General features: G+C 43.3%; 1 protein-coding gene and 1 long non-coding RNA gene across 2 annotated transcripts in view; one reads left to right on the forward strand and one right to left on the reverse strand.

Moving 5' to 3' along the window:
- Positions 1–13,229: 13,229 nt before the first annotated feature.
- On the reverse strand, positions 13,230–23,454 carry GNPDA1 (glucosamine-6-phosphate deaminase 1). The gene is given in 8 exon segments (XM_005910486.2): positions 13,230–13,540; positions 14,212–14,280; positions 14,283–14,385; positions 16,048–16,232; positions 17,216–17,398; positions 18,891–18,992; positions 22,310–22,439; positions 23,312–23,454. Coding segments are annotated over 7 exon segments (867 nt in total). The 5' UTR covers positions 22,434–22,439; positions 23,312–23,454; the 3' UTR covers positions 13,230–13,439.
- Positions 17,393–26,007, forward strand: part of LOC138988563 (uncharacterized) — a 54,554-nt gene continuing 45,939 nt past the window's right edge. Inside the window, exon 1 of the long non-coding RNA XR_011464836.1 lies at positions 17,393–18,863. This is a non-coding gene — a long non-coding RNA (uncharacterized lncRNA). The remainder of the gene's footprint in view (positions 18,864–26,007) is intronic.

A 26,007-nucleotide genomic window follows, 5' to 3' on the forward strand; every position in this document is an offset into this window, starting at 1 on the left:
TGAAGATAAGAAATGAAAATTAAAACAACTAATTATATATAGTACATACTTGAGAATAGTGGCTCTTCTCAATGATTGGGTAGGAGTTCATTTCATACCTTTCACTGGTAGCCTCTCAGAAGCTCTTAGGTTCATGGGCTAATTGATGTTGCTAGGGGTTATTTGGGGCTGTTGTACATTATGTTAATGATGTATTGAAAGTAGGAAAGACGTCTTAGTTTCGTGAAAGAAATGACAGGATTTTTCTCTATGATTTAAAAAAAAAACACAACAGGTCCTTAGCCTCAAAGACTTGTTTGTTCAACTGAGTGTTTTTTCTTTAGGTATAAGATCTTCACCCTTTAATTTTCACAAAGACAGTAGGACTTATAAAGTCTTATTTTTATTTATGTATTTAATTTACTTATAATTTGCCAATCTGATAGGGCAAAATGGCACACAATTAAAAATTTTTTGCATACACATTGATTACTAATGAATATAATTTTTGGAAATTTTCATTCTATGAGTTGTTAAGTTCCTTTGAATTTTTAAAAAATTTTTATTGGCATATAGTTGATTTACAATGTTGTGTTAGTTTCAGGATGAAGGCCTTTTTTACAATTGGGCTGAGATTTGCCATAAATTGACATGGACCTTATGAGTCCTTTTGATGGGAATGAGAGAGCAGAGGAGGATCCCTTTGAAGATTGCTAAAGCGAGTTTGAAGAGGGTGCATCCCTTGATTTTGTAGAAAAGATTTGGATCTAGAACTGGTAAAACAACCTGCTAAATAACTTTTTAAGTGAATATAAAGCTTTTGTGACTTTTAAAGTTTGGGATTGAATCACCTTAAGGGCCTGCTTTTGTCACTTAAGGTAAATCTTGTCTTATTCATTTTTTCTAAAGTAAACGTTTTGTTTTACAATAGTTTTAGATTTCCAGAAAAATTGCAGAGGTAGTACAGAGTTCCCATCTACTCTACACCCATTTCCCTACTCTTTTTTTTTTTTTTAATGTGGACCATTTTTAAAGTCTTTATTGAATTTGTTACAGTATTCCTTCTGTTTTATGTTTTGGTTTTTTGGCCTCAGGGCATGTGGAATTTTAGCTTCCCAACCAGGGGTTGAGCTTGCAAACCCTGCACTGGAAGGTGAAACATTTCCTTATTCTTAACATCTTATATCACTATGATACATTTGTCACAGTTAATGAACAGTGTTAGTAACTAGTCTCTCTACTTCTAATTTCCTTAGTTTTTTTTTTCCTAGAGACTTTTCTCTGTTCCAGGATCCCATTCAGGATACCACATATTACTTTTAGTCATCATGTCTCCTTAGACTCCTCTTGGCTATCACATTTTTATTAGTACTATTACATAAACATTGTATCTTGATGCACCTGTATTGGTCAGAAGCCAAAAATTTTTTCCCGAAGACTAATTACCTGTTCCAGGTAGGCTCAGAAAATCAGTAAAATTCTTTTTTGATTGAGGTCTTTTTCTATTTTTTTCTGAGGACACTGGCCATCTCCGGAGTTTTACTCTGTGTGCCTGTTATGGTCATTTTTATGCTCAGCTTCATGAGGAAATCATTAAACATTGGACAAGTTGATCAGACTTGTGGGTCATCTGGACTCACAGAGCCTCTGCACTACTGTGAGAAGATGAACCCTGCCACCTCAGCTAAATACTGAATTCAATGAGTGAGCATCTAGTGGCTGCCCACCTTCCTGTTGAGGAGATGGGTGAGAGAGAAAACAGTTGGCAGCCATATTCCCAGACCTATAGTATTGTCAGCAAGGTCATTTTTTAGTAGAAGAGGGTTCTCATTTTTTTTTAATTTTTATCTTTTATTTCTTTTTGGTTCTCATTTCCATTAGATACTCATTAATATACCTACTTTTTATTTTTAAGAGAAAATCAAATCTGATAATCATAAAGTCCTTCATGTGGTTGCCTGATTTAGAAGGGAATTTCAAAATTTGGACTGGAATTTTGGAAGCCTACCACATATTAATTTCTAAAGTAAGTCATAAGCATCACCAGCAGGTGGCAGTAGTTCCCATGGTATAAATGCAATAACTGGTTATGACAGGGGTAGTATTTTGTTGTAGAAGCAGATGTATTTCTGGGATTTTAATTTTTCTCTGTGTTTCATTACACTTTGTTATACACCTTGTTAGGTAGAATAACATCTGATGATACCAGCAAGGCAGGAACAGCAGTATTACCAAAGACTATAAGGCCATTTAAAACTGTACTTGAACCATAGTTGACCTCCAATTGTGATGTGACCTTAAAGTGTCACCCCTGATAGTAGTGCTTGCCTGAAACCACTGAAGTGAAGAAATTAAATTATATATGAGTAAGTAAGACCAAGGAATTTTAAACTGTGGTGCCATCTCATATCGTGAGAGTAGCTAAGTAGTGTGTTCCCTGAACTTTGGCTCATTAAAAGTAAACATTGGCCTGCAGGCCAGGTTGAGAGGTTGTGGTCAGAAAGCTGTTTATAATATCAACTTTGAGCACCTATAGTCTAGTGTCTGCATAATTACTCAAGTAGCATGAAGATTTACCACTCCAAATAGTACTGTATTTCTCTGAGCCAGAGGATGCTTTGAAGAGTATCGCGCTCATTGAAAACTTAGTGAGATTCTGATGCCAAAGTTAAGTACAAAGTCAGCGTAGTTATTTCTTTTCCTTGACTCTTTTATGTTCTTCATTGAATCAACAAACTAAACTAATATTAATATAACCTGCTGCTGCTGCTGCTGCTAAGTCGTTTCAGTCGTGTCCAACTCTTGTGTGACCCCATAGACGGCAGCCCACCAGGCTCCCCCGTCCCTGGGATACTCCAGGCAAGAACACTGGAGTGGGTTGCCATTTCCTTCTCCAATGCATGAAAGTGAAAAGTGAAAGTGAAGTCGCTCAGTCATGTCCGACTCTTAGCGACCCCATGGACTGCAGCCCACCAGGCTCCTCCATCCATGGGATTTTCCAGGCAAGAGTACTGGAGTGGGGTGCCATTGCCTTCTCCGTAATATAACCTAAATGCATATAAATTTAAGAGATGATTGTCTTAATGTCAATCCTATTCCAATACAAACTTGTTGTGTTTCCTAGTATTTGTTCACTCATTTAATGAATATATTAACACCTCAAAATAGGCCTTACTATTTTTTCTAGGGGCTGAGAATGTAGTCGTGATTAAAGCAGATATAAATCTCCCTGCCCTTGTAAAACTTAAATTCTGGTGGAAGGAAACAGACACTAAGCAAATTACATGATTTATCAGAAGATAAGCACCATGGAGAAAAGTTGGAAGAAGGAATAGGGGTGGCTATTAGGGGAGGCTGAGTGATGTTGGAATTTTAAAGAGTAGAGAGGAGTTCATCAGCATAGCCCTTGAACAAAGCCTTGGCAGGATGGAAGTGAACCTTGTGGGCAATGTGAGAAGAGAGTCCAGGCAAAGAGAACAGCAGAAGCAAAGGCCCTTGGGATAGGAGCATGTTAGAGGACTCCGAGAATGGCATGGTAGCCAACAAGGACTTAGGCAGACTGAGAAGGGGAGAGTATTAAGAGGTGAGATGGGACTAGGTGGTGCTGCAGACTGCTTGGGCCTCTGGTGAACTTTGGCTTCTACTCTGAGATGGAAGCCCTTGGAGGACTTTGAAGTGTGATAGTGTCTAGTGTTGAGGAACAGGGTGAGCAAGGGCAGAAACAGATTAATTATGAAATGACTGCAGTAACTCAGGTGAGAAGTGCAGGTGCCTTGGACCAGTGTACCAGCACTTGGAATCTTGACAGATATTCAGATTCTGTACTTCCTTGAAGGTAAAACTAACAGGATTTGCTGATAGATTGGACATAGAATGTGAGAAGATGAGACAACAGAGTCGATTTCTAGGTCTTTGTAAATAGGTGATATGGAGAAACCTATAGGTAGCTGAGGTTTGCCAGAGGACTTGAGTTGTGGGCAGATGAATTTGCTATGTCTGATGGTTATCTCAGTGGAGATGTTAGGTGGGCAGTTGGATATTCTGCTGTTCAAGGGAGAGATATAAATATGGGAGGCTGGAGATGTAAATATGGGAGTCAATGTATAGATGGTATTTAGAGCTGTAAGATTGGATGAAATTACCGAGAGAGTGAGTTTTAAGAGAGAAGAGGTCCAAAGACTGCATCTTATGACACTCCAAATGCTAAGAATTCAGGGTGATGAGGAGGAACCAGCAAAGGAGCCTGAGAGTGACCAGTGAAGTAAGAAAATCAGCAGAGTGTGATGTCCTGGAAGCTACGTCAGATGTGAAGGACAGAGTGGTCAGCTGTGTCAGATACTGCAAATAAATCAAGTAATATGAGCTCTGAGAAGTGACTTGGAAATCCATTTAGAGGTCCATTGGTGACCTTGGCAAGTGCTGTTTTAATGGAGGGGATGAAAATCTGGAATGTGTTTGAGAAAGAATGGAGTATCTTCACAGTAATAAAGAAAATGAACAAACTGAAAATCAACTTTTCTTAGCTCCACCAGAGAATTGAGGTCACAGGGTAAACTTCCACAAAAACTAGAAAGACAGGAAAATGCAGAAAATACAGGTCTGCTTTCCCAAAGTAGAAGTTGCTAAAGGCAATAATTAGGCTTTAAATGAGTTGCTAGGGGGCTGAGTGTGGATTAGTGAGAGTTTAAAACTATGGGGAGCAATTTGTAACACATACCGTATAAATTATTGCAACTTAAAAAAAGAAACCTCCTGGGAGCTCACTTGAAGGGGACCCACCCATATGTGGGTTTTACCGCCAGGAGCTCAATTCTCTTGTCACTCTGAGGATGGCAGAAGAATCTGCTTCTGTCAGGTGTTGGCTGGTGGGGGGCTGGGGGTGGGGGTGGGCTGCAGGGAGTAACTTTTGAAATAACCCCAGAGCTTTGTTTCCAGGACAGAAGACTGCCCTCAAGGAAAATTGCTGGTGTCCGAAGAGATGAAGCAAGCACCAGAACCAAACTCAGATGTGGCAGAAATTTTAGAATTATCAGAATGGGAATTTAAAACAACTAAGATTAATATGCTAAAGTCTCTGATAGAAAAAGTGGACAACGTGCAGGAACAGATGAGGAATATAAGCAAAAAATGGAAAACTCCAAAAAGAATGGAAAAGAAATGCTAGATATAAAAACTATCAGAAATGAATGCTTTTGATGGGTTCATGGGTGGACTTAACACTGCTGAAAAAGGAACCTTGCACTTGAAGATATGTCAATAGAAAAACTGAAATTTAAAGAGGAAAAGGAATGAAAGACAAAAGATACAGAAAAGGTACAGAGTATCTAAGAACTGTGCTGCTGCTGCTGCTGAGTCACTTCAGTCGAGTCCGACTCTGTGGGACCCCATAGACGGCAGCCCACCAGGCTCCCCTGTCCCTGGGATTCTCCAGGCAAGAACACTGGAGTGGGTTGCCATTTCCTTCTCCAGTGCGTGAAAGTGAAGTCGCTCAGTCAGGTCCGACTCTTAGCTGTGAGGCAGTTGCAAAAGGTGTGTAATGTGCATAATGGGAATATGAGAATAAAGAAAGAATTGGAGAGAGATTGAAGCCAGAGTATAGATAATTCCAGGAACTTTCTTATTGCAAAGGGAATCACAATGAAGCTATTATAGGAGGAGACAAACAGGGTAAAGAGTTTTGTTTTTAAAGCTTGTTTTGTATTCTTGTAGGGGTGATTCAGGGGGGAAAAAAAGGACAGTTTGATGCTGTCGGTGTGAAAGGAGAATCTTGCAGGAGCAATGCCCTCAAGGAGGCAAGAAACGGGATCTAGTGTACAAATAGAGGGATTGGACAAGGGACAAACCACAGGAAGAGGGCAAACTGAGGGCAAGGCTAGCAGGTGGGTGTATGTGGTGGTGGGAACCTGTGGAAGTTCTTTACCACTTGCTTCTATTTTCAAGGTCAGAGAAAAGCTGGAGGAAGAGGGATTAGAGGCCTGAGACATTATGAATTAGGTCTCTTTAAGGAGACTGAAAGGACTAGTGGAAAATAGTTGTTAAGGGTACTCTTGAGGTCCAAATTACTGAGTTGTTTTATTTTTCCATTATTTCATAATTGAAGATTCTGTCAGTCTATTTATTGGAAACTTCTGCACCTTTCACTAGCATCTCATCACAGTAAGGATGTTAGTTCCCAGGAAAGAGGCATCAGAAAGTATCCCAGAGAGGCATAGGGAATCAGGATTGCTACTTTACACTGGAGGGTCAGGGAAGATATCTCTGATAAATGACATTTGAGCAAAAGGCCTGAAGAAGTAAGGGAGTAAGCCATGGATATATCGACCAGGGTTGGGTGTAGATAGTGGGCTAGTCTCTTGTATCCATCTGCAGTTTCTAAACATGTATTTAATAGGAGGCATGACACCCATTTGTTGGCATGCTGCTGCTTTTTACTAAATGAAATTTTAAGCACATTCCATCCAACCCCTGAAATACAAATTATATATATACTATCTTTTCCTTTTTGTGTATCACACTAAGGGTTTTATAGATTCACCTTTTTCTACTTAGCTGTATTATTTATTTTTAAAAAAATTTTATTGGAGTACAGTTTACTTACAATGTTATGCTAGTTTCAGATGTGCAGCAAAGTAATTCAGTTGTACATGTATTCATTCTTTTTCAGATTCTTTTCCCATATAAGTTATTACAGAATAGTCAGTAGATTTCCCTGTGCTATATAGTATGTCCTTGTTGGTTATCTATGTTGTATATAGTAGTGTGTGTATATTAATTCAAGGCTCCTAATTTATCCCCTGACCCTTTTCACTGTGTTCATGGGGTTCTTGAGGCAAGAATACTGAAGTGGTTTGCTGTTTCATTGTCCAGTAGACCACATTTTGTCAGAACTCCCTACCATGACTTTGATGCTGGGAAAGATTGAGGGCAAGAGGAGAAGGGGGTGACAAGATGAGATGGTTGGATGGCATCACTGACTCATTGGACGTGAGTGAGCAAACTGGGAAATAGTGAAGGACGGGGAAGCCTGGCATGCTGCAGTTCATGGGGTTGCAAAGAGTTGGACGCAACTTAGTAACTGAACAAGAACCCCAACATTTCCCTTTGGGTAAATATAAGTTTGTTTTTGAAATCTCTGAGTTTGTTTCTGTTTTATAAATAAGTTATTTGTCATTTTAAAAAATTAGATTCCACATATAAGTGATATCATGATATTTGTCTTTCTCTTTTACTTCCTTCACTAGTATGAAAATCTCTAGGCCCATCCATGTTGCTGCAAATGGCATTATTTTGTTCTTCTTATGGCTGAGTAATATTCCATTATATATATGTACCACACCTTCTTTATCCATTCCTCTGTCAGTGGACATTTAGGTTGCTCCCATGTCTTGGCTGTTGTTAAATAGTGCTGCAGTGAACATTGGGATGCATGTATCTTTTTAAATTACGGTTTTCTCTGGATATATGCCCAGGAGTGGGATTGCTGGAATTTATGGTAATTCTGTTTTAATTTTTTAAGGAAGTTCCACACTGTTCTCCATAATGGTACCAATCGACATTCCCACCAACAATGCAGGAGGGTTCCCTTTTCTCCATAACCTCTCCAGCATTTATTGTTTGTAGACTTTTTGGTGATGGCCATTCTTAAAGCATCCTTGTTTTCTGGCAACAAAATATTCCAGGCCTACTGTGATCGCTGCCCAAAACATACATTAATGATTGCTTCTCTCCAAGAAGCCCTGAGTAGCATCAGAGGCCCAGTCTGGCCCAGGAGTATACATCCCACCTGATCTGCATGAGAGCTGGTTCAAGCATGATGACACTGCTGCTGGGAAACACAGGCCTTGGAAAGACAGATTTAAAAAAAAATTTATTCTTACTATTTTTTAAATTTTTACTGGTGTTTATAGTTGATTTATAATGCGCTGTACAGCTGTATAATATCTGCTGTACAGCAAGTGAATCAGCTTTATATATACATATTTGTTGTTGTTCAGTCACTAAGTCATGACTTTTTGTGACCTCATGGACTGTAGCACACCAGGCTCCTCTGTCTTCTGCTGTTTCTCAGAGTTTGCTCAAATTCATGTCCATTGAGTCAGTGATTTTATCTAATCATCTCATCCTTTGCTGCCCCTTCTTTTGTCTTGATTCTTTCTCAGCATCAGGGTCTATTCCAGTGAGTCAGCTCTTCACATCAGGTGGCCAAAGCATTGGAGCTTCAGCTTCAGCAGCAGACCTTCCATTGAATAGTCAGGGTTGATTTCCTTTAGGATTGATTGGTTTGATATCCTTGCAGTCCAGGGGACTCAAGAATCTTTTCCAGCACCACAGTTCCAAAGCATCGGTTCTTTGGCACTCAGCCTTCTTTGTGGTCCAGCTCTCACATCCATACATGACTACTGGAAAAACCATAGCTTTGACTATATGGACCTTTGTCAGCAAAGTAATGTTTTTGCTTTTTAGTATGCTGTCTAGGTTTGTCATAACTTTCCTTCCAAGGAGCAAGCATCTTTTAATTTCATGGCTGCAGTCATTGTCCACAGTGATTTTGAAGCCCAAGAAAATAGATTCCATCATTGCTTCCAATTTTCCCCCTTCTATTTGCCATGAAGTGATAGGATCAAGATGCCATGACCTTAGTTTTTTTAATGTTGAGTTTCAAGCCAACTTTGTCAATCTTCTCTTTGACCTTCATCAAGAGGCTCTTTAATTCCTCTTCACTTTCTGTCAGTAGAGTAGTATCATCTGCATATTTGAGGTTGTTGATATTTCTGCCAGCAGTCTTGATTCCAGTTTGTGATTCATAAGTTAAATAAGCAGGGTGAGAATATACAGTCTTGATGTACTCCTTCTTCAATTTTGAACCAGTTTCATGTCTGCTTCTAACTGTTGCTTCTTGACCTGTGTACAGGTTTCTCAGGAGACAGATCAGGTGGTCTGGTATTCCCATCTCTTTAAGAGATTCTGACAGTTTGTTCTGATCCACACAGTCAAAAGCTTTAGTGTAATGAAGCAGAAGTAGGTATTTTTCTGGAATTCCCTTGCTTTCTCCATGAGCCAACAAACGTTGGCAATTTGACCTCTGGTTCCACTGCCTCTTCAAAACCCAGCTTGTACAGCTGGAAGTTCTGTTATACTATTGAAGCCTAGCTTGAAGGATTTGGAGCATAGTGCTAGCATGTCACATGATTGCAACTGTATGGTAGTTTGAACATTCTTTGGCATTGTCCTTCTTTGGGATTGAAATGAAAACTGACCTTTACCAGTCCTGTGGCCAATGCTGAGCTTTCCAAATTTGCAGCACCTTAACAGCATCATCTTTTAGGATTTTAAATAGCTCAGATGGAATTCCATCACATCCACTAGCTTTGTTCACAGTAATGGTTCCTAAGGCCCACCTGACTTCACACTCCAAGATGTCCAGCTCTGGGTTAGTGACCACATCATCATGGTAATTTGGGTCATTAAAACCTTTCTTGTACAGTTTTTCTGTGTATTCTTGTCACCTCTTGTTAATCTCTTCTGCTTCTGTTAGGTCCTTCTGTTTATGTCCTTTATCGTGCCCATCCTTGATGAAATGTTCCCTTGGTATCTCCAAATTTTCTTACAGAGATCTTCAGTCCTTCCCATTCTGATACTTTCCTCTTTTTTTTTTTTTTTTTTGCATTGCTCATTTAAAAAGACCTTCTTATCTCTTCTTGCTGTTCCCTGGAACTCTGCATTCAGTTGGGTATATCTTTCCCTTTCTCCCTTGCCTTTCACTTTTCTTTCCTCAGCTATTTGTAAAGCCTCCTTAATCAGCCACTTTGCCTTCTTGTATTTCTTTTTCTTTGGGGTGGTTTTGGTCCTGCGTCCTGTACAATGTTATGAACCTCCATCCATAGTTCTTTGCACTCTACCAGATCTAACCCCTTGAATCTATTCATCACCTCCACTGTATAATCATAAGGGATTTTATTTAGGTCATACATGAATGCCCTAGTGGTTTTCCATACTTTCTTCAGTTTAAGCCTGCATTTTGCAATAAAGTCTCATGATCTGAGCAACAGTCAGCTCCAGGTTTTGTTTTTGCTGACTGTATAGAACTTCTCCATCTTTGGCTGCAAAGAACATAATCAATTGGATTTCGGTATTGACCATCTGGTGATGTCCATGTGTAGAGCTGTCTCTTGGGTTGTTGGAAAAGGGTGTTTGCTATGACCATCGGGTTCTCTTGACAAAACTCTGTTAGCTTTTGCCCTGGTTCATTTGTACTCTAAGGCTAAACTTGATCGTTATTCCGGGTATCTCTTGACTTCGTACTTTTGCATCCCAATCCCATGATGAAAAGAATATCTTTTTTGGTGTTAGTTCTAGAAAGTGTTGTAGGTCTTCAGAGAACCAGTCAACTTCAACTTCTGCATCAGTGGTTGGGGCATAGACTTAGATTACTAGGATTTTGAATGGTTTGCCTTGGAAACTAACTGGTATCATTTTGTCATTTTTGAGATTGCACCCAAATACTGCATTTTGGATTCTTCTGTTGACTATGAGGGCTATTCCATTTTTTCTAAGGGATTCTTGCCCACAGTAGTAGATATAATGGTCATCTGAATTAAATTCACCCATTCCCATCCATTTCAGTTCACTGATTCCTAAGATGTCAGTATTCGATCTTGCCATCTCCTGCTTTATCACATGCAGTTTGCCTTGATTCATGGACTTAACATTCCAGGTTCCCGTGCAATATTGTTCTTTACAGCATAAGACTTGACTTTCACCACCAGACACATCCACAACATAGTGTCATTTCTGCTTTGGCCCAGCCATTTCATTCTTTTTGGTGCTATTCATAATTGCTCTTTGCTCTTCCCCAGTAGCATATTGGACACCTCCTGACCTGGGGTGGGAGGGTCATCGTCTGGTGTCATATCTTCTTGCCTTTTCATACTGTCCCTGGGTTTCTCCATGGCGTGGGTTGCCGTTTCCTGCTCCACTGGACCATGTTTTGTCTGAGCTCTTCACTATGACGCATCTGTCTTGAGTGGCCCTGCACAGCATGGCTCATAGCTTCATTGAATTATGCAAGCCCCTTCACCATGACAAGGCTGTGATCCATGAAGGGGACATATACATCTACCCACTCTTTTAGACTTTTTTCCCGTGACAGATTTTTTTAAGATCCTGAGTTCATACAGACATCTCCGTTTAGCATTCATCACTAAATCCTTTCTCATTTCATTCAGATTTTTTTCCTATTAACATGCCTACTTATAATGTAATCCCTTCTTTACAAAATAAACAAAATGTGGTATATCCATACAATGCAATACTCTTCAGCAATAAAAAGGAATGGACAGTTTGCTACATGTTATATGGATAAACATCAAAATACTATGCTTAGTGAAAGAAGCCAGACCCAAAAGATGGCACGCTGTATGATTCCATTTATATACGAAATGTCCAACAAAGGTCAATCTATAGAGACAAAGCAGATGAGTGGTCACCTGGGCTGGGGTGGGATTAGGGAGCTGTGGGGGGTGATGGAAGGGGCTGTGGTGAGGAACTGTACACCTCCACAGACTTAATAAAAATCATTGAGTTTATATTTAAAACAAGTGACTTATATGGGCACATATATTAATAACAGTTGTTAAAAAAGTAAACCCTTCTTTCAACTTCTACTCATACCTCAGTTGGTTATGTTGACCCAAGATGTTCCATTGTATTGACTTTTAACTAAAAAAACCTTAAAACCTGTTTTCTGTGCCTTGCAGTTGATACATCCCTCCTGGTCACAAGTCTGCCTTATTCTATTTAACAGCCATATATTCATTTGGGTGTCAAGCAGAGCCAGAAGCTGACCATTTATTGCTCATCGCTCATCTGTTCATTCCTACCATTTTTTCACACAGGCACTTCATTTTTGTGAACTATTTTGGTTATTTTCCTCTCTGGTGTTCGAAGAAGAGATCAACAGTTGCTGTGACTGACTTCCTGCTGAGCTGCTATGAGGAGTGAGTGTGGTGCTTTACTCACTAGCTGTTCTCAAAACATAGAAATATCAACCCAGGCCAGCTTCTGACCTCTGGGGGAGGAAATCCACAAATGACACATTTTACTTGAAAATACTGGATTTAATAGAAAATATCACATTGTAAACAAGTTCATTGATCCATTAGCTTAAAACAGAATGGCAGTACAATCACGTATAAAAGCTAAAGGTAAAACACTGGTACCAAACACAGTGCTTAAAGAGAGGCCTGAGCCAGGCTCTGAAAGATCTTTCCCAGGAAAGAGGTGGCAGCAGCTTCCAACTGGCACAAAAACAGGGAGGAGGAGGAGGCAGCATCCAAACCGTCAAGGCATAGAAGTTAGAGGAAAGCAGAGCAGTAGACTCATTTTGTGAACAAGGAACGAAGGACAAAGGGGCAAAAGCAGTGTGTTTCCTGATGTTCTGGGAACATGAGGCCATGCCACAGGAGCCCAGGAGGGTTAGAAGGATAGGGTATTTTATGTGGGGAAAGGATATTAGGCAACTTCCAAAGTTGGTATATTTTTGGTGCTCAGCTCTTAGGGGTGTAGAACATGTCACTTGTGTGTTTCTAAACTGAGCTGCTTGCCCTGGCCCCATAACCTTGGCTGAATACAGCTTTGAACTTGACAGTGTCTGTTGCCCCTGTGGACCTCCTTCATGTGTATGAGAGGTTCCACAGTGAGACTTTGGAACAAAACACAGGACTCCCGTGGGAAAAATGTTTCCGCCTCCCAGTGCTGGAAGGTCCCTGTGGGAGGGGAGTTTGAGGTGGCTGGGTCCCTTGAAGCTCTGAGTTTATCAGAGAAAGCCTTCTCTCTAGCCCCACCCACCCAAATCCTCTCTCAGAGTCCTCTGAGTTCAAGGAAGGGCCAACTGAAAGAGCAGGAAAAAAAAAAATGGGGAAAAGAAAGTAAGGGATAGTCTCCTTCCCATGGCCTCTGTTATTGACCAAAAGGACTGCTTCCTCATACTGATTTTAGACACAGAGTGTTTATTCCTTAATCTAAAACAGTGATTCTCAAATAAGGGGCAGCTCTGTTCAAGAGGGACTTTCAAGACTCTCCAGAGAGGTTCTATCCAATATATATAAGCCCTTAACTTCGTCCCCAGTTGAGAAGCAGTGCACATGGTAGAACTTACTGATGGGAATGTACTATACATACGAACAGTGTCAGACAGAACAAAAAGCTAAAAACCCCTAGTCAGTGGGGCAGACATCAGAATTATGGAGTGATTTCCTTTTTTTTTTTCTGATTAAGAGTAAGTTACAAACAAGTAGCTAAACTCCATGACCAAACTCCACGCTGCACAGCCAAGAACAGTTTGTCCACTTATCTGGAGTAACCATACTAGATTAAAGAAATACAATTCTGTCATCCTAAAGACAATTTCCAGAAAGATCCGCCTGTCCCAATGAGGTACTTGATACCAGGATTAGCACAGGCTAATCACTGTATGGTTTCTTAGAAGACTGGCTTTTCTCTATTTCTTTCTCTTTGATACTGTACAAGGGGTCCACCAATTTGTTATGAACAAGCATTAAACCTACAAAAAATTAAAAACAAAAGTTGTTAATGCAGGTAGAGGCAGAGTTCCATTATCAACAGTAACATCCAGGAGCTCTCAAATTTTGTCCTAGAACTGGTACTCATCATCATTTTTCTGTGGGCCCAAATGATAAACATCTTAAGAATAGGAAAAGAATTTGTTATTCCTATTGAATGCTAGAATCCATGGGACTTTTATAAATTCAGTCTCTAGGACAGTTGGCCATTTGTTCACCAAAGAACCAATTCCTATTCGCCTGCTCAGTAAATGAGGATTTTCATGTTTGAAGCAGTGAGTGTCCTCTTTAAGTAGAAGAAAAAAGATCTTCATGACAGTTCAGTGCCTTGACTAAAAGGAAAAGGCCTGTATGAGATCTGAAAAGAGAAAAAACCTGAGGCTCAGTATCACTGCAAGGAGTTTACCAAATTGCCCTAGAACTCCAACTTTGATTTCATTCTTTTCTCCTCCTCAGAGCAAGTAGGTCTCCAAAAATGGACCCTTACAGTCATGGATGGGAAGAAAACACTGTATTCTGGGAGGAGGGTTTGATTTTTTTTTTTAAATCACAGTTGTGAATTACAGTGGTCAGAGCATGCAAGCTAGATCCACTCTTCACTCCTGGCATGTCTGAAGTTGGCTACCTACTCTCTGACCCACCTCACCCTCACCTTTGAAATACTTGACAGTCTTCACTTTCAACTCCAGGGTAGCGTCCTCGTCGCACACAAACACTGTGCGGGATGCTGCTGGAAGGCAGACACGGTCCACATGTGGTTCACTCCTTCCTCGATGGCCTTGTACAGAGCAAACGCCTTGTGAGCACCTGTGATGAGGATCATCACCTGGGGATCAGAAGACAAGCCTGTGATGGAGGAGAAGGAGCAGCAAAACTGGAAGTCCAGACACCTGAATTCTAGTCTGGCCACCCAAAGTGATCGTAAGGACCACTGTTTTTATATGTCATTGTAAGTCGTTAGCATGGGGCACACTGTGCTCCATGCTCTATGCGCTTTATCACACAAGTAGCCTGAAGTGGGGAGCATCATTATCCCTACCTTCTAGGATAAGGAAGTAGGTTCTGTGACGGGGGTTTAAGTAGCCTGCCCCAGGTCGTTTCTAACCTAGAGTCCGTGCTCTTGACCACCACGTAATTGTGCCTTCTGGCACCTCTGATGATGTCTGTGAAAGTGCCCTGTGAACACATGTGCCGTGCACACTGAGGCCCACACCTTATCCCAACTGTTCTGACGCTAGGTCCCAGGGCTTCTAGGGTGGGTGAGTTTTCAGTGACAAACTGAAAGAGGGGTCACAATTGGCACTGTCTACAAGGAGGCCTTGGAAGCAATGGTGAGAGTTATCTGTGTGGCTACTAAGGTTGAATCCAAATAAGGCTGCCCCTTAATCTGGTCACTTTTCAATTCAGAGTATTAGACCTGCTCATGTGACTTGGAGTAATGCTTTTTGTCTAAGTAAAACAGGCACAGACTCCCCTCAACGCTTAAAATATCAAGATGTCAAGTGTTGGAAAGTGATTATAAATAGCTCTCCATATACCCTTTCATTGTAATTCACTTGTATCATGGAGTTGTGAGCAGGATCTACTGTTCCTTGCTTGAAAGATGAAAAAACAGAGGCACAAAGAGAAATGTGACTTGGACGCCAGAATTCATTTTCAAAAAGAGAATTTCCAGATTTCCAGCCCCAGGTCCTTTCTGCACACTGCAGGAACAGCCCTCAAACCACAGTTATTTACCAAAACCAGCAAAATGATCTCCCTAGGTACTGATTCAAGGTTACCCAACAGAAATCTGCTGCCATTTCACAAAAGTTCATTTTAGACAGGAAATCTTTTTCACTGATTTACATGTTTGTTTACAGACTTGGGCAAGGAAAAGTTGAAGCTAAAATTTCTGTAGCTGCTTCTCACTGAATATATCAGAAATGAAGAGAAAAAGCTTCTAATGAAAGTAAGGAAACTGGAGCCACCAAAAAATTCTAATGATACCCAGATTTCTATGGAAAGACTTAGTAAATTCAGGTCAAGATACTATTTCTATCACACTTCTCCACATTTATGAATCTACACACAGGGCTATAAGCACAAGCATCTTGCAGTTGCAGGGGGAGCTCCCTTCAAGCAGTGACTGACCGCCACCAACTGCAGGGAACCAGAGGGCCCCCTCAGTACCTGGGCAGGTACAAATTCATATTCTGACATTAGTGATGCTGGGTAAGCAGAGACTAGGAGCCTGCAGCTTTCTGGGCAGTCACTGTCGAAAGGTTTCACCTCACACTGGGAAGAATGGTTACTTCCAGAGAAGGAGAACAGTGAAGGGTCTCAGTTGGGACTTTAGCCTTATTTATAATGTCTTCATTTTTAATAAAAGTGAATTCAGGTGGTACTTGTATAGTTAAAATTAGCAGCAAAAAGACATGTCTAGCTCCGCCCCCCCTCCCCCTCTCCCCGGGCCAATGAAAGGCCTATGAATCCTTTGCACCCTTACCTCTCTAGCATCCATGACAGTGCCCACGCCCACCGTCAGGGCCATAGTGGGCACCTTGGCAAGATCTCCATCGAAGAACCTAGCATTGGCTAGGATGGTGTCCATGGCCAGCGTCTTCACACGGGTCCTAGATACCAGACTGGAGCCCGGCTCGTTGAAGGCAATGTGTCCGTCAGGGCCGATGCCTGCCCAAGAGAGATGGGGCAGCCCTGTTGATACCAGGGATCCAAGACTTCAAGAATGGACAATTCCTCCTTCCCCACTTAGGGTCTGAAAAAAATCCTTGAAAACCGTGTCTCTTACCTCATTCAATTAAGATAACACTTTAAGCATCTGATCTTCCCCGCTTGTTTCTAGCTGAGGCATACACACACATTGTTAACTTGCTAACCCCCTCAGAAAGCTAAGGAGAGAGCAATTCAAAAAGCTTCTGCCCCCCAGATCATCCAAGTGTAACTTTTCTCTTGTCTGCCACTAGTCATGGGTCCCGCTGCTCGGACAGTCACACTGAATAAAACATATACAAGGCCTGGAAAGGGGCTGCCAGGTTTATAATATCTCAAAACATGAGCATTCCTAGCCTCTTCCTCCCCACTTGGAAGTAAAGAAGGGTTAAATCTGGAGCAGTAAAAAACTTCAACTTCAGCCTCCCACCTCCACCAGCTGTAGGTGACTCCAGAGGCCATGACAGACGGAAGTGTAAGAGGGCAACTCAGGGTAGGGAGACCCTAGGTCCCCACCCTCTCTCTGCTGCTCTGGCTGGCTGACCCAGGGCAAGTCACAAAACTTCTCTGGGGTTCAGTCGCTATTTATAGTGTGCAGGGGTTGATGGTAGAATCTTTTAGAACTACATGAGTCTGATTTTTAATGTTTAACTGATCAGCCAGTTCCCGTGACTGATCCATAAAACTCTGTCTAGGAAACGGAGAGAATCTGAGTCCAAATCCAAATACCTCACTTTAGATAAGACACTGAAGAAGAGGAGATGCCCCAGATCAGTTTCTGAGCAGCAGGGGCTCCCGCTCTGTGCCTTCCCTGCCACCTCAGGCGAACAAATGACCCCTGCCACTGGCATAGACAGGAAGCTGTTTGGGAGACAGGCATGGGTCTTGTCCTCCTTCTCATGTGTTCCAGCCACCCTGGACACCTGCTGCAGTGTCGAGCTCACCTCCAACAAACAGCTCAATCCCGCCCGCAGCCTTGATCTTCTCTTCAAAGGCATCACACTCAGCCTGCAGGTCAGCTGCATTCCCATCCAGGATGTGAGTGTTTTCTGGGTGGATGTCAATGTGCTTGAAGAAGTTGTTCCACATGAAGGAGTGGTAGCTCTCTGGGTGGTCTCGAGGAAGGCCTGTGGGGCCATGGCTGCACTCAGTCATGCCAGGCTGAGCCAGAGTCCGCCTCCCAAAGATGCCAGGATACCTCCTGACCCCCAGAGACACTTTCAGGGAAGAGCCTATCAGGGAGGCTGGGGCCCCAGCCCTCCTACCCCCAGCCACTCAGGATAGGCTGAGCTGGTATCCTTGTCTGCTCATGACCATGGGACTAGGCCCTCATTCTGATCTCCTTTCACAGGGGAATGGCCAGAGGCTGCAGGCTAGGGTCATTCTGGGCCTCTAGAGGTGGGCTAGCCTCCTGGTGGGTAACGACTGGGTCCATCTAGGGAAGGAAGCAAGCATACCCCTTACCCTATGCCTCCTACCCCACCATTCATTCCCAGTTACACCCTGCTCAGCCTGAACCCCAACCTGAACACCAGGGGGCTGGCGAGAATTAATTTCAGGCTTCCCCAAAAGCATGTTTTTCAGTCAAGAAGAATGTTTAAAATGCATATTTCAGGGGCTGGGTATGGAGAAGGAAATGGCAATCTACTCCAGTATTCTTGCCTGGAGAATCCCATGGATGGAGGAGCCTGGTAGGCTGCAGTCCATGGGGTTGCTAAGAGTCGGACATGACTGAGCGACTTCACTTTCACCTTTCACTTTCATGGATTGGAGAAGGAGATGGCAACCCACTCCAGTGTTCTTGCCTGGAGACTCCCAGGGACGGGGGAGCCTGGTGGGCTGCCATCTATGGGGTCACACAGAGTCGGACATGACTGAAGCAACTTAGCAGCAGCAGCAGGGATTGGGGGAGTGGGGAAATGAGTAGTTGATGTTTAATAGCTAGAGTTTTAGTTTTGCAAGATAAAGAGAGTTCTGGAAATTGGTTGCACAACAGTGTGAAAGTACTTAATGCCAAACTGTACACAGAAAGACAGTTAAGATGGTAAGTTTTATGTTATGTGTAGTTTACCACAATTTAAAAAAAAAGAACCTTTCAAGTGAAACCATTACAAGATGATGGTAGGCGGTACAGAGGGTGACAGAAGTCCAAGGTGCCACTTTTAAAGACACCAGTCTCAGCTACCCTCCCAGTATACTTGGCAGGAAGGGGACTGGAAGATGAACAGAAGAAAGTCCAGACACAGACAGTGGGGGGACATGCCCCAGCCATGGGACCCCAGATCCCATTTGCAGTCATTTGTTCCAGAAAGAAATTGCATGGAGTTGGGGAGGAGACAGAGGGGGCAATATGCTAAAGTTTATCAAGTGTCTGCTTCTATAGAACAGAAGCTTCCACATCTGTTATATCACTTAATGCTTACAGCCCAAAACGTCAGCTTCATTAGCTTCGTGTCATAGCTGAAGAAACCAAGGCCTGGAGGATGTGGTATCACCAATTGAGCCTACCACCAAATGTCACTGGTTCCGAGATGTCCCCAATCCTCTCCTGGTTGATACTGTGAGGCGAGAGTATGACTTTTCTGGAATCAGGTAAGACCATGAAAGACAAAGACTCACCCACATACTCATCCATGTTGAAAGTCTTCACATATTTGAAGGACAGGTCTCCATTCTTATAGTATTCAATCAGTTTCTTGTAGCAGCCAAGTGGGGTGCTCCCTGCAAGAGAGGCCACAGCAATGAATTCCCTTCATTGCCCCAGAGGGCAACCAGGAATGAATCAGGGATGCTTCATTAGGAATACCTGTCAGATCTGAAGTCCTACCCAATGCTCAATCCCAACTGCCATCCATTAAGTTGCTGGTTTAATAACCTATTTTCCCCCTAGACTGCAAGCTCCAGGAGGGCAGGGCTATGTTTGTCTTGTTCACTGCTGAATCCCTAGCACTTAAAGCACTGACGATTGAAATGACTGTGATTAGCACCTGAGTGAATGTCAGACTTAATTGCCAACACGATATTCCCTGAGCAACCAGTATGTGAGAGGTACATTATGGGCATGCGGAGAAGTGACAGACTCAGCAGCCACCCTGGAGGAGCTCACTGTCTAGAAGAGGGGACACATTACACCACGTAATGTCAGCTGTGGTACAGGCTAGCCTGTGGGTTTGGGGAGACTTCCCCTTGGAGCAGCAAATTCTTGAGTGCAGTCTCATTAAAAAGTCATAAACCCATAAAGAGGCAAGAGGACTATCATGAAGTCTGACTGGACATTGGATTAATTTTTTAAAAACTACAAATAATAAATGAACAATTAGAGGGAAAATTAATATAGTTTGTATTAGATGATATTGTGAAATGATTTTTAATTCCCCTAGGTATGATAGTAGTATTGTGGTTATATAAGAGAATGTTTTTATTCTGAGGAGTTATGTGCTAAAGGGCTTAGAGGTAAAAGACTTAGAGGATCTCTGGACCTTTCAAGTGGCTTATAAGGAGTGTGTGTGTATGTATAGACAGAACATGAGCCACAAGATATGAAAGTAAATATGCAAAATGTTAACTGGTGAATCCAGATAAACGGTACCTATTCTTTCAGCTTTTTTGAATATGTGAAACTGCTAAAAATAAAAAGATGGAAAGAAAAAAGCCCCACCCAAACCAAGTCATTCTTTTCATAACCCACTAATGGCTTCTGAATAATACCCAGTCCTAACACAGGCTCTGTATAACCTGGCCCCTGGCTGCCTCCCGCCCGCCTCAGGAATCCTGCTTCAAGCAGTTTCACCTCAGGGCCTTTGCACATGGGGTTTGTTCCCTTTGCCAACATTGCTACCCTACCAGTATCTGCACAGCCAACTCACCTCTTTAGGGCCTTTACTCAGAGACTTTCCCTGTCCCCATATCCAACACTAACTCCCACCCCTTCCTTAGGGAACTTCCCACATTCCCTATCACTTGCCCTGCTTCATTTTCTCCTTCCCTCTTATCACCATCCAGTCTACTCTGTATTTTGCTAATTCACTTGTTTATGATCTGTTTCTCCCACTATAAGCTTTAGGAAGGCAGGAATTTGTGTTCTTTTTATTCATTGCTGTATCTCTAGCATTGAAAACAGTTTGGCATATAGCAGGTATTCGAAAAATATCTGCTGAATGAATGGCAGCAGCCCCATTCACACAAAATAACCAGCTTGTCTCTGTGACATGGTCTTAGCTATGCCTGAGCTACACAGCTTCCCTGTCCTCCCCCTGAATTTTGTCATGTACATTTTCCAAACTTCTAGCCTTCCCATCAATCCTGTGTGTTGTTGTTGATCAGGCACTAAGTTGTGTCTGACTCTTCACGACCCCATGGACTGTAGCACACCAGCCTCCTCTGTCCTCCACTATCTATTGAAGTTTGCTCAAATTCATGTCCATCGAGTCAGTGATGCTATCTAACCATCTCATCCTCTGACACCCTCTTCTCCTTTTGCCTTCAATCTTTCCCAGCATCAGGGTCTTTTCCAATGAGTCAGCTCTTCGAATCAGATGGCCAAAGTACTGGAGCTTCAGCTTCAGCATCAGTCCTTCAGTGACTATTCAGGGTTGATTTCCTTTAGGATTGACTGGTTTGATCCTGTTGAGCTCCCCAATATCTAGCCAATAAATTCCTTTTCTTCTTAAATTAGCCAGAGTAGGTTTTGGTAGCTTCCACCCAAAACCCGGACTGGTGCTTCATCTAACAGGAGTATTCCAAGGAACCCACATGGAAATGCTGTGCTGGTTCAAGTGTGATAGTAAAGAAGGGGCCAGGTCTTTGACAGCCCTAATACCACTCTGAGGGCGCTGGATCTATTTTGCAAATGACGCAGCAATGGGGAGGGGTTTCAGTAGAAGCCCAGACTCCAGCCTAGTCTGGCTGTACAGTTAGAAAACAGGATGTTAGTGCAGCCCCGTCCTAGTCTGAGATGTTAGTGGTTTCACAGGCACCTGCATATACTCTTCCCACAAACCTCTTGAGCAGAGATGGGGAAACTTCAGCCCACAGGCCAGATCTAGCGTACTGCCTGTTTTTGTAGCATTCATAAATTAAAGGACAGTTTAAAAAACAAAAGAATGTTGTGACATATGAAAATTATATAAGCTCAAACTTCAGTGTTGGTAAAGTTTCAGTGGCAGACAGCATGCTCATTTATGTATTGTCTAGGACTGTTTTTGAGCTACAAGGACAGAGTTAAGTGATTGCAATCACTGGTTATATGGCCAGTGAAGTGTAAAATATTTATTATTTGGCTGTATATAGAAAAAGCTTGAAGACTCAACCAATAGTATATGGGCCACTGAGGCAAATCCACCCCATCTCTGAAATCAGAACATTTGCCTTGACGAGCTAGAATCAAAATATCCTCCAATAAAGGCAGCATTCTGATTTTTTCCCCAAAGAAATTGGGACTGTTTTTCACTTAGGTTCTATGTTTAATTAAGTCTTACAGAAATTGCTTTGAGTGACTCAATTCTCCCAAAGACGATGCTTAGTTATTAGCACTATAGATGCAGAGAAGAGAAATTACTTCATTACATAAAATGTATGTCTTAAGGTATTTGGACTTAATTCTGTTAAGGACATTTGGCTCCCAGGGCTGACTTAGAATATAGCCTAAAAATCAAAGTTTTTCGTGCCTAACCAAGATCCCTTCTACTCCAGGATTCTTCAGGAGCAGGCAGCAACAAAACAATCCCCAGAGGAAGCTTAGCTGCTGCTAAGTTGCTTCAGTCGTGTCCGACTCTGTGCGACCCCATAGACGGCAGCCCACCAGGCTCCTCCATCCATGGGATTTTCCAGACAAGAGTACTGGAGTGGGGTGCCATTGCCTTCTCCGCCAGAGGAAGCTAGGTCCTCTGTTTTGTATGCCCAGGGCGCAGGGGAGTTGTTCATTCATAGGGGCAGTACCTTAGAGCCCTCCTTGCAGTTCCTTGTCTGAATGAGCCTACCTACCTGGACCCTTGAGAGCCCCTAATGCCTTTGCCCACTCTCCCCATCCCACAACGCACCAGTAGGGAGCCCCAGGGTGAAGTACTTGTCTGGCCCTGGGTTAAACTGGATGATGCGGTTCCTGATGTATTTGGCCGCCCACTCACTGGCCTGAGAATAGTGGTCCAGGATGATGAGCTTCATCGTGTCCTGCAGAGGCAGGTGACAGAAACAATTATTAGTAAGACATAAGGAGAAAGGGGTGGAGGTGGTTGTGATGGAGGGGTAAGCCCCTTTCTCTAGGCTGAGCCAGGAAGAGGAAGGCTTTTTCAGTTCACAGGAATATCAAAAAGCTGGGCCAAGTGCCTCCACCACCCAGCAGGAGGCGCTGCTGCGGGACAGACCTGGGGTCCAATATCGGTTCCTCTATTTATCACTGCAGGACCTTGGTTAAGGATCCAAGTTCTTTGAGCCTGTTTTCTCTTAACTTGAATATGGGGACCACAGCACCTACCTGAGAGATTTCATGATGGTGAATATTAAATGAGAAAATGCCTGTAAAGCACATAGTATTCAACATAATATGTTGGCTAGTATCTTGTAGCTCGACCCAGGCCCCTGTTCCCTTTCTTGACGACCCTCACCTGGCTAGATGCTATGCTCTACCCTTGAACAACTCCTCACTAAACAGGTCATGGGATCATCTTGGATCACTAGAGTAGGTGACGGACTGGAGAGGTGTGTTCTCTTTCAGTACCAGCGAGGGGTGTTCCTACGGGCCGGCCTTGCTTTGTGAATCCTGTTTCCACCAAAGAACACCGGGTAAAGGCAATCGCTCAGGAATTAGGGCGTCTACTCCTCCCCCAGCTGCGGTCAAATCAGAGTGGAAAGGCCCGAGGCTGAGGTGGCTGGGTCTGCGATTCATGGGGTTTACCCCCCCACCCCAATGGCAATCCCATCGCCCTCCCAGGGAGGAGGTCCAAGCAGGTTGCTGGGAATCCCGGCCCCGGGGTGCCGGAGGCTGGGCAGGACCCGGACCTCGCCCGCGAAGAGGGTCCCTGCGGACCCCGCTCCCCACTTACACAGATGCCTCCCGCGGCGGCTGCAGCGACTGCGCCGGCAGCCCCGCCCCGCGCGGGTCATGTGGCTGCAGGTCACGCGGTGGCGCGCTCGGTCGTCGGGGCTGATTCTGAGGGGCCGCGGCTCCGCGGAAGCGTCTGACCCGCGGGCCAGGGGCCGCCCACTCTCATTTGAGTTCCGGGGCTGAGTAGGCCTGGGTGGCGGCGGAGAGGGTGGGTGGGAAACGGGACCCGGAGACTGGTTTGGTGGAAGAGAGAGACGGGAGGGGGGGTCCCAGGTTGCTCCCAGGGATGCAGTCCCCCGGGCGGGGGTTCTGGGACCAGGTTTTCAGTTTTGGGGGTGAGGCCGGGAAGGAAGAGTAGAAAGAATCTCTTCCTCTAGGGTTGAGCTTGTCTCTGACCTTTATTTTTTTAGATGTCATTTCTTTACCTAGATAGTACTGCTTTTTTTGTTTTCAATATAATTGGATTTTTTTCTACCTCTAGGGAAAAAAAAAAATCAGTCTTTGCAGCAGTATAAACTAGAGAAAAACGTAAACTCTTGGTCTCCTCTATTCCTCCACCCTGAGATCATGTTAACAGTTTAGACTACATCCTCAGTGAATTTTCGTTAAGATCCTTATATTTTACAGAAATGAGAACATACCAAACGGGCCATCCCAAGGCAGCTGGGCGCCCATGTCTTGCAGTTCCCCTGACTCGGCTCGCCCTTTCCTTTTGGGCCCCGCTGCGGCTCCATCTTCTGGTGAGACCCTGATGAGCTGGGACTGTGCAGCGAACACAAGTTCTGGGTACTTGTTCTTTGGCTTCACTGTTGGTGTAGGGTTTTTTGTTTGTTTGTTTTGCTTTATTTATTTTTTAAATTTAGTTAGAAATCTCATCTCAGACTGAGGATTGCAGATGTTTCTCAGTGAGGTTCCCACCCTATTCCAAATACTTCAGATAATAGGCTGCTAGTCAGCAGCTGGTCAGTTGCCTTCAGAAAGGTCTAGGAAGTGACCTTAATTGGGCCTTAATCAGTCCTTATCTTTAAGGACTTGCAATGCAGAAGACCTAGGTTTGATCCCTGGATCAGGAAGATCCCCTGGAGAAGGAAATGGCAACCCACTCTAGTATTCTTGCCTGGAGAATCCCGTGAATAGAGGAGCCTGGCGGGCTATAGCCCATGGGATCACAAGAGTCAGACACAGCTTAATGACTAAGCTTTCTGTAGGGAACCAGTGCCGGTATCTGTTAACTCTGGAGACTCTGGAGTCCGCATGGGAACTAATCAGAAACGCCTGGGTTTGAATTCTGTTCTTGCCAATATCCACTTCTTGAGTGAGTGACTCAAGCCAATGACTCCCCTTCCCCAGTTCTTAATTTTCTTCTCTGGAACTTGGGGATTGAGTGGAAATTAAGTGATACTGACCTCATGTGGCTATTGTGAGCATTAAATGAAATACAGTGAGCCCTCCATGTCCATTGTTCCACATGCACAAATTCAACCAAACTTGGATAGAAAATATTTGAAAAACAATTTTTAAAGTTCCTAAAAAAGCAAAACTTGTTTTGCTGTGTGCCCGGCAACTGTTTACATAATATTTAGGTTGTCTTAGGGATTATAAATAATCTAGAGGTGATTAAAATATACAGGAGGTTGTATATAGGTTATATGCAAATACTGTGTCATTTTATGTAAGAGACTTGAGCTGGTGTGGATTTTGGTATTTGTGGGGGTCCTTGAAGCAATCCCCTGGGAAACCGATGGCTATGTTATCATAGATCCATGATACCCTTTATTTCCTCCTCCCCTCCTTCAGTTAAGTTCAGTTCAGTTCAGTCGCTCAGTCGTGTCCGACTCTTTGCTGCTGCTGCTAAGTCACATCAGTCGTGTCCGACTCTGTGCAACCCCATGAATCGCAGCATGCCAGGCCTCCCTGTCCATCACCAACTCCCGGAGTCTACCCAAACCCATGTCCATCGAGTTGGTGATGCCATCCAGCCATCTCATCCTCTGTCGTCCCCTTCTCCTCCTGCCCCAATCTTTCCCAGCATTAGGGTCTTTTCCAGTGAGTCAACTCTTCTCATGAGGTGGCCAAAGTATTGGAGTTTCAGCTTCAACATCAGTCCTTCCAATAAACACCCAGGTCTGATCTCCTTTAGGATGGACTGGTTGGATCTCCTTGCAGTCCAAGGGACTCTCAAGAGTCTTCTCCAACACCATAGTTCAAAAGCATCAATTCTTCAGCGCTCAGCTTTCATCACCGTCCAACTCTCACATCCATACATGACTACTGGAAAAACCCTAGCCTTCACTAGACAGACCTTTGTTGGCAAAGCAATGTCTCTGCTTTTCAATGTGCCATCTAGGTTGGTCATAACTTTCCTTCCAAGGAGTAAGCGTCTTTTAATTTCATGGCTACAATCACCATCTGCAGTGATTTCAGAGCCCCCAAAAATAAAGTCAGCCACTGTTTCCACTGGTTCCCCATCTATTTCCCATGAAGTGATGGGACCGGATGCCATGATCTTCATTTTATGAACGTTGAGCTCTAAACCAACTTTTTTAATCTCCTTCACTTTCATCAAGAGACTTTTTAGTTCCTCTTCACTTTCTGCCATAAGGGTGATGTCATCTGCATATCTGAGGTTACTGATATTACTCCTGGCAATCTTGATTCCAGCTTGTGCTTCTTCCAGCCTAGCGTTTCTCATGA

Source organism: Bos mutus, chromosome 7 (genome assembly GCF_027580195.1).
Source record: "Bos mutus isolate GX-2022 chromosome 7, NWIPB_WYAK_1.1, whole genome shotgun sequence".
NCBI classification, from domain to species: domain Eukaryota; kingdom Metazoa; phylum Chordata; class Mammalia; order Artiodactyla; family Bovidae; genus Bos; species Bos mutus.